The 8383-nt window shown below is 37.0% G+C and overlaps 1 protein-coding gene across 10 annotated transcripts; it reads left to right on the top strand.

Moving 5' to 3' along the window:
* The first annotated feature begins 711 nt into the window (after positions 1 to 711).
* On the top strand, positions 712 to 4402 carry LOC131601356 (DNA repair protein rad8-like). Of its 10 annotated transcripts, none has more exons than XR_009283650.1 (8): positions 712 to 1315; positions 1423 to 1483; positions 1573 to 2056; positions 2134 to 2699; positions 3098 to 3156; positions 3237 to 3336; positions 3618 to 3710; positions 4062 to 4402. XR_009283650.1 is itself a non-coding variant. In XM_058873150.1 (8 exons), the coding sequence occupies exons 5-8, from the start codon at positions 2574 to 2576 to the stop codon at positions 4185 to 4187; spliced, it is 411 nt and encodes a 136-aa protein (XP_058729133.1). In that variant the 5' UTR covers positions 712 to 1315; positions 1423 to 1453; positions 1573 to 1693; positions 1859 to 2056; positions 2134 to 2573; the 3' UTR covers positions 4188 to 4402. The 10 variants fall into 10 exon arrangements, 9 of the variants coding, with proteins under 9 accessions (XP_058729133.1, XP_058729132.1, XP_058729127.1 ...); XM_058873150.1 differs by lacking the exon at positions 3618 to 3710 and having other exon boundaries at positions 1423 to 1453; positions 1573 to 1693; positions 1859 to 2056; XM_058873149.1 differs by lacking the exon at positions 3618 to 3710 and having other exon boundaries at positions 1423 to 1453; positions 1573 to 1693; positions 1777 to 2056.
* Positions 4403 to 8383: the final 3981 nt, after the last annotated feature.

Here is an 8383-nt window from a genome sequence, read left to right as displayed (position 1 = left end):
AATCAAATCAAGGTGTATGGAGAAACATTGACATCAAGATCAATTATTGCAAAGATATTGAGGTCGGTGGCTCCTAAGTTTGACCAAGTGATATTAGTCATAGAAGAGTCGGGATTTTTCGACATTGAAAAAGGAAGAGCTTCAAGGAAAATGATTCGTCAATAAAGGTAGATCGAGGCTACAACAATTCGATTGGTCGAGGAAACCAACAAGGAATAAATTTGTAGAACCAGAGAAGACCAATATACCAAAGCAACCAAAAAGATGGTGCTGCAGGTAAAAGAGGAGGTGGTGGTAGAAAATATGACAAAAGTCACATTCAGTATTTCAATTGTCAGGTATGGTCACTACTCTAGTGATTATCCTGAAAAATAAAAGAATCAAGAAACTGATACATAGTTTGCAAAACATGAAAAAGAAGAGATGATGCTAATGGTCACAACAAGAGATGAAGAAAGCACTACAAGAAAAATGGTCTACGGCCACGCCAAATTGTTCCACGGCTCAAAAAATGTGGCTACATATATGCTTTGGCCTGGATTTTTAAACCGTGGAAATATGTTTTGAAATATTAAATCTGGAGTGTGAATCTGTGGTATTTTCTTCAACTACCACGGTTACAAAAAAAAATTAAATAAGCCGCCCAAACCAAAAAGTTTCCCTCTAAAATAAAAATAAAATAATGAATGGCGCAAAACAAAATTTGATAAGCCGCTCAAACCATTTTTTTCCTAAACCTAATTTCTTTCCAAACCTCATCAACCCCTTTCTTCTTCTTTCTATCAGCCGCCAAAACTCAACAACCACCAAAACTCTCACGCCTCCTCATTCGATCGACTCAACCCTCGTCTCTCATTCTCTCACATCTCCATTTATGAACGGTGGTTAGACTCATTCAACCATCTTCTTCATTCAATCTCACAACCATGCATACAAGCCAGCTTCGTCGTCTTCTTCTCGTCTTCGTAACTTCCGGCGCCGCTAGATAACCACCACCGTCATCGCCTTCGCTTGAATCAAAGGTCTCGGAACACCAATCACATCCGAAGTACATCATTCCTCCATTTCAACCGCGATTTTGATTCTTAACACAAAACCCTAGGTTCTTTACGGACAGAATTGAGCATTCACTGTCACAAATTGAGCTCAATTCCTTGGGGGTTCGATTCACCATAGCATAAGCTTCGTGTTGGTGACAAGAACTAAGCAAAACGGTGAAGTAAAGAATGAGTTCGGCAGTTACCTATCAGAGATTAACAAATGCAATTTCGACAACGACGAAGAGAAAAAGAAAACCAGATGCTCCGCCTTTCAGGTATGCTTCTCCAATCTTGTCTTTCTACGACGTTACTCGTTTTTTTACGCCCAAATCCAAATCGTCTTCATCTATTTCTTCTTCTAACGATTTCAACATTGTTGCAGGGTAAACCAAGAAATAACACACAGAGATGATGTAACTTTTTGGCTGATACTTTGTCAATAGGTTTATGAATACTAGAACATAGATGTGAGCTCATCCCAATTGATGCCAATTTATCATTTCCTTAGTCCTGAACCGTGTTGTCAATGCAGGTTTCATAGGAGATGACAAGGAGACTTTTGAGACATTTGAATCTATGGAGTTTGGACTACTCTTTTTCTAGAGGAACTGCTCATTTACTTGCAAAGATCTTGACTATCAACAAACTCTACGGTACATGGTTTCATTCGTGATTGAGTTTTACACCGTTTATTGTCACCACATGTTTGGTTGAACACTGGTGGTTTCCTTGACAGGGGTACAACTTGCTGTTAACAACCATGCGTGGTGATTTTACTGTGTTTCATTTCCAGTCAAATTATCTGGCTTTGCTTTCAGTGCCAACGGGTGGGTTCAATCCTATGGATCCCACTATGTCAAACAAGCAATTATCTATGGTGATGTGAGTCGTCCCAAGCCAATGACTGTTTTCTGGTCTTCAACAGCTCAAAGTTTGACAAAACGACCTATGAAGGGAATGCTTATTGGCCCTGTTACAATTCTGAACTGGTCCTTTGTTAGAGATGACCAACCTTGGTATGCAAAAGCACCTTATAAATGATGATCATTTTGTAGTATATCAGTTTCATTTAACATTGACTATTTGTTATTAGATTTGAGACTTGCTACCAGATTGCGTTGGCTATAAAGGATGAGGTTGAGGATCTTGAGAAAGCTAGCATTACTGTCATCCAAATCGACGAGGCTGCTTTAAGAGAAGGTTTGCCTCTAAGGAAATCTGAGGAGGCTTTCTATCTAAACTGGGCAGTTCACTCATTTAGGATTACAAACTGTGGTGTGCAAGACACTACCCAGGTTCAACTTTACTTCACGGGCTCTAATCTTCATTAATGATTATTATGCAGTTTATTTACTAAGCTTGTATTAATTCTAACAACATTTCTACAAGAGGATTACAACAAGTGTCAAAATTGTGGAAAGTTCAGTCCAAAAATCACTGAACCATTCTTCGGATGGTTTCACATAGTAAATTATTTGTTTCTCTCCTTGATGGATTCTATTTTTCAGAAATTGGTAATTTTTCTTCTTTTTCATGTTATTTCTCCATATTTGCTATTTGGTTGATGGTTCTAGGAAGCTCTATCGGATTCTCAAGCCAGAGAAAATGATATTAAAGAAAGCGGTGTATCCTTTGCAAGTGAAAGAAGTAGGTGATAATGTAAGTGCGACTAAAAGGAGTTGTTGCATAATATAGAATATTGGTTTGTATTCATTGCATGTTGAAAAATATATGGTCACTGTCTTTTTAGGAGGTCCATCATCCTCAAACTTATATGTTGAATAAGGTTTTAGAGTCCATACAATCTGAAAATGTATCTTTTATCAGCATTTCAGTACTAATTAGTTTATTACTGTAGTGAGCTTATAGTTATTAAGCAAAAGATTTCGTAGTCTACAACTCCCTTTCTGAAATTGTGATGCTCTCTATTCCATAATAGTTTGGAAGATTTGTTTAGTCTCTTGTCTTTCTTGGGTGTTGAACCATGGTGCATCTGGCAGTGGTATGTAAAATATTGGGCTAACTTGTAGCTATTGTAAATTTGATCATTGGTCAAGGGAATTTTGAGGACAGTGATGTTAAGAAGAACCAAGGACACAAAGGATAAAGAAGGAAGGTGGGCATTCTCACTTCACGTGAATTGTCTCTTTCAATATGCATGAATAACTTTATTTATAATGATCTATGTTTTTTCAGGCTTATACTTGTCCTGCCTCCAACTGATATTCAATTGATTGAGTGTGAACAGTCAGAATCTGAACGGGACTTCTACGATGCTCTCTTCTTGAGATCTAAAGTAAGTTGTGTCCATAGCTTGCTATCTGTAAATATTTGAGTAGCAACCTTTTTCACCTCTCAAATATTAGTTTAGTCCCTAATTTCATTCATGATAATTATAAAATAGGAACAGTAATATGATTAGATACACAATGGATATGTTATTTTCTGCATGCAACAGCAATGTTTTATGGTTTGTGGATGTTCAAATCTGTATGAGATTCAATATATATCATGTTTCAAGCATCAACCCTTATGTTTAAGGCATTTAGATTAATTAGGTCTTTCTAATAAATGTAGCTGATCCATTGTCTGGCTTGAAACTTGTTTGGGAGTGTGATGCTATAGTTCACCGCGTAGTTGAACACTCATTCAAATCCAAGAAAATGGGAGGTAGTTTGGAACTCACTTTTTTCGGTTGTTATCTTGTTTCATTTCTAATACTCCTTTGCATTAAATTTAAACGATATGTTTACTTGTGATAGTGAGATATACATTATTACAATCACTTGTTTTTGTGTTATTGGTTGGTACAAGTTTTGGTGCCAATTAAACTGAAGTTTTGAAGCATCGTTGTAGCTTATAGTGTTATTGGTTGGTACAAGTTGTGTGAATGCTACTAACATTGATTTGTTTGTTTCAAACACATGTTACTTCAGTAGCAGATTTGTATCATCATTGGTGTTATGCATGTTTATTGGTTAGTACACTTATGAATGTTGAATGATGTTATGTTTATTCTAGGGTGGAGAGGAAGCAGATTGTGATGAAGATATGGAAGAAGCCTGTGATGATCATGAAGATGTGGAAGAAGTTTGTGCTGAAGATGTTGAAGAAGATGTGGAAGAAGAGCAAGGAGAAGATCAATAAGAATAGTTGTAGGATGTTATCTAGCTAGCCAGTTATTAGAACTGTTTTTGGTTATTTTGGGATGACTCTTTTTTTAGCCAAACTTGTGTTTAATATGGTTGTTTTGAATTTTGAATTTAGGATGACATCAAAACTTAAGTATCCAACTATTATTAGTGACACTACAAAAAAAACATACTTTTGACCTTAATGTTAATTTTATTGTTAATTTTATATTGATAGATATATTTATACTTATATATATATATATATATATATATATATATATATATATATATATATAAATATATATTTATATATATTTATATATATAAATATATATAAAATGACATATTTATGTAATGATACAGAAATAAACCGTGGATAGATAAATGGTTTAGAATGCATAACATATAACAACGGTTTTAAATAGGTGGTCATAACCAAACCGTGGCTATATCTTGAACTAATACTGTATCGTAAACGTTAAAATGAAACCGTGGCTTTACCATATAGCCACAATTTTTAAGTCATGGCAAATACAAACCGCGGCCTTAATCAAGCTACCTAAACCGTGGCCTAAAAATGCCACGGTTGTAAAAAAGGCGTGGTCTATACCAAAAAACCGTGGACTTTACTATTGGCCACGGCCGTATACTCCACAGTTGGATTTCCGTGGCCAAACCGTGGCCTCAGCGTTACGCCACGGTTATTTTGCATAAAGCCTCGGTTTTCTGGGCGTGGTAGGAGGCCTTTTTTTCTGTAGTGAAGATTCAAGGCTCAGTGGTACTTGAACTCAGGATGTTAATCACACATGTCTCGTAGGAAAGACTAGTTTGTCAATATAAAGCCCTCGATGAAGAACGTGGTGAAATTTTCAAATGACAATACTCTAGCAGGTGAAGGTATTGATGATGTTCTCATTATGAGGAAAGATGTCAAAAGGGCAGTAATTTCCAATGTGTTGTACATACCATACTTGAAAAGAAATTTGCTTAGTATAGGGTAGTTGATCAAAGAGAACTACAAGGTGTCGGTTAAAGACAAGATGATGAAAGTTATCAACTCAGGTGAAAGGTTAATCTTGAAGGGTCCTATGTCTCATAATAGAACCTTCAATATCGAAATTAATGTGATGGAGCACAAGTTCCTTACGACTTCAGCTAGAAGGGATGAATGGATATGGTACTATTATCGACTTGGCCATCTCATCTTCAAAGACATCAAAGATCTGAAGAGAAGAAATATGGTTTCAGGGTTACTAGAAATCAACATTCCAAACAAAGTGTGTGAGGAATGTGTACTTGCAAAGTAGCACAAGAATAACTTCAATAACAATGCAGGAAGAAATTCGAAGGCAATCCTTGAGGCAATGTACTCTTATGTATGTGGTCTTATCCGGGTAGATTCGATTGGAGATAACATATACTTTGTCACATTCGTAGATGATTTTAGTCAAAAACTGTGGACTTACATGATCAAGAAGAAAAGTAAAGTGATCGAGGTATTTTCTAAGTTTAAGTATATGGTCGAAAGACAAAGTGGTCGAAAGCTTAAGATTCCAAGGGATGATGGTGACCAAAAATATATGTCGAAACACTTCGATACATTATGGGAGAAAGAAGAGATTATACATGAGGTGGTGCCAGCCTACACTCCACAACAGTATACACATGCTCTGTGATTACACTCCGTTACTGACCCTGATTCATCCCAACAACATCCTTCGTCACATTTATCAGGAGGACGTGGAACATAATTTGGAAAGATTGTAGAACTAGTGTGACCTAATGATGCCAATACTATAAAAATGCATAGAATTGCAAAGGTATAGTTGAAAGTGTTGATGCGAGTAGTGTAACACCTGGGGGGATTTTATTTAGACTTATGCTTATGTTTGGATATTGCTATTCTCTATGTTTTGTTGGATTTTCGGATGTATCTGTTTGAGATCTCGGATATGTTGTTTTAAGGCTATGTGGCCGAGATTGTGGATCTAAATGTTAATTCGAATTTGGTAGATGAATATAGTATGGGATATATTCATTGAAATTTTAATAGCAATTCAATTGTTTTCCACAAGCGTTTATGCATAATGTATGAAAGTATGAGATTTACATTGTGTTACAAATATGATCTTTGCATATTAAGAATGTTGGATATTTTACTTTAGGTTTTCATTGTGATGAAAATAACATGTGACGCCCTTTTCCTTTATGCATGCTTACTCTGTTTGATTGTATGATATATTTGGGGTTAGAAAAGGGGTGTTACATTAGTGGTATCAGAGCATGATCGACCAGTTGGTCAGAGTCGTTAGTGTCTTTAATTCTGTTGTATTAGATTTGTGTATCTGACACGATCGATATTGTTTTGTTTGTTTTGGGTTGTTGGTTGTCGTAGGACGATGGTTGCTGGAAGGAATGATGATGCCATTGCTGAAGCATTGAGGATGTTGGCTTGATCCCTTGGCCAAATGCCTCAAGCTAATGCTGGAAATCGGAATGGTGATGATGACGAGTATTGTGCTTTAGGGAAGTTCCAGAGGAACAATCCTCCTATCTTTGAGGGTGAGCATGAACCGGATAAAGCTCAAGCTTGGTTGAAGGCGATTGAGATGATTTTTCGGGTCATTAATTGCACCGATGCTCAGAGAGTGCAGTTTGGTACTCACATGCTGGAAAAAGAAGCTGAAGATTGGTGGGGCAATATGGCTCAGAGATTTGATGAGGAGGGTACTCAAGTTACTTGGGATCTTTTCCGCGATGCATTTTTGGAAAACTATTTTCCAGAAGATTGCCGTGGAAAGAAAGAAGTGGAATTCCTTGAGTTGAAGCAAGGAAATGATACTGTTGCTGTATATGCTGCTAGATTTCAAGAGCTTATCAAGTATTGTCCTCACTACAATACTATGAATGCAGAGAGATCTAAGTGTTTGAAGTTTGTGAATGGTGTGAGACATGATATTAAGAAGGCGATTGGTTACCAACAAATTACTCGTTTTACAGAGTTGGTTAACAAGAGTCGTATCTATGATGAGGATAGTAGGGAGAGTGCTTCTCACTACAAGACTATGAATGAGAAGAAAGGTCAATTTCGTGGGAAACCGTATGATGATAAGAAGAAACAATTTGGTTTTGGCAAGAAGACAAGTGGGGGAGGAACTTCTACTCCACTTAAGTGCTTCAAATGTGGTGGTGAAGGTCATCGTGCTGTTGATTGTGGTAAGGATTCTGTGACGTGCTTCAAGTGTGGCAAGATTGGTCACAAGGCAAACAAGTGTGGAGTTAGTTCGAGTGTGACTTGTTACAATTGTGGTGAACAAGGTCACATTAGCACCAAATGTGATAAGCCAAAGAAGGAACAAGCAAAAGGGAAAGTGTTTGCATTGTCTGGTGCGGAGGCTTCTACCGATGATAGGCTAATCCAAGGTACATGCTTCATTAATGGTACACCTTTGATTGCTATTATTGATACCGGTGCGACACATTCTTTCATTTCTTTGGATTGTGCTAAGATATTGAATCTTGTGTTATCTGATATGCGTAGAAGTATGGGTATTGATACACCTGCTATGGGTTCTGTTTCTACCTCTTTTGTGTGTTTGAATTGTCCTTTGAGTATTTTTGGTAGAGATTTTGGGATTGATTTGGTATGTCTTCCGTTAGAGCAACTTGATGTGATTTTGGGTATGAATTGGTTGGAATTTAATCGTGTGTATATCAACTGTTTTGATAAGACTGTTATTTTTCCTGAGATTGGTGTTAAGGAAGATTTGTTTTTGTCTGCGAAGCAAGTTGGTGAATCTGTTCAAGATGGGGCTGAGTTGTTTATGTTATTGGCAACCTTAGATGTGCATGAGAGGAGAACCATTGATGAATTGCCAATAGTTTGTGATTTTGCAGAGGTATTCCCTGAGGATGTAAGTGATTTACCGCCGGAACGTGAAGTTGAGTTTTCGATTGATTTAGTTCCTGGAACTAGTCCTGTATCGATGGCTCCATATAGGATGTCTGCTTCTGAGTTGAAAGAGTTGAAGAATCAACTTGAGGATTTGTTGGAGAAGAAGTTTATTCGTCCTAGTGTATCTCCATGGGGTGCACCTGTTTTGTTGGTTAAGAAGAAGGAAGGTTCTATGAGGCTTTGTGTTGATTATAGGCAATTGAACAAAGTGACAATTAAGAACAAGTATCCACTTCCAAGGATTGATGATTTGA

The sequence above is a fragment of the Vicia villosa genome, linkage group LG5, assembly GCF_029867415.1.
Source record: "Vicia villosa cultivar HV-30 ecotype Madison, WI linkage group LG5, Vvil1.0, whole genome shotgun sequence".
NCBI classification, from domain to species: domain Eukaryota; kingdom Viridiplantae; phylum Streptophyta; class Magnoliopsida; order Fabales; family Fabaceae; genus Vicia; species Vicia villosa.
This window is presented reverse-complemented; position numbering and strand designations above follow the sequence as displayed.

Bases quoted from the DNA above. Each gene is read 5' to 3' on its own strand.
- LOC131601356 (XM_058873150.1), top strand. From the start codon at position 2,574: ATGTTATTTCTCCATATTTGCTATTTGGTTGATGGTTCTAGGAAGCTC. The intron at 3,157-3,236 runs GTGGGCATTCTC...ATGTTTTTTCAG, and splicing joins ACAAAGGATAAAGAAGGAAG to GCTTATACTTGTCCTGCCTC. The intron at 3,337-4,061 runs GTAAGTTGTGTC...TGTTTATTCTAG, and splicing joins CTCTCTTCTTGAGATCTAAA to GGTGGAGAGGAAGCAGATTG.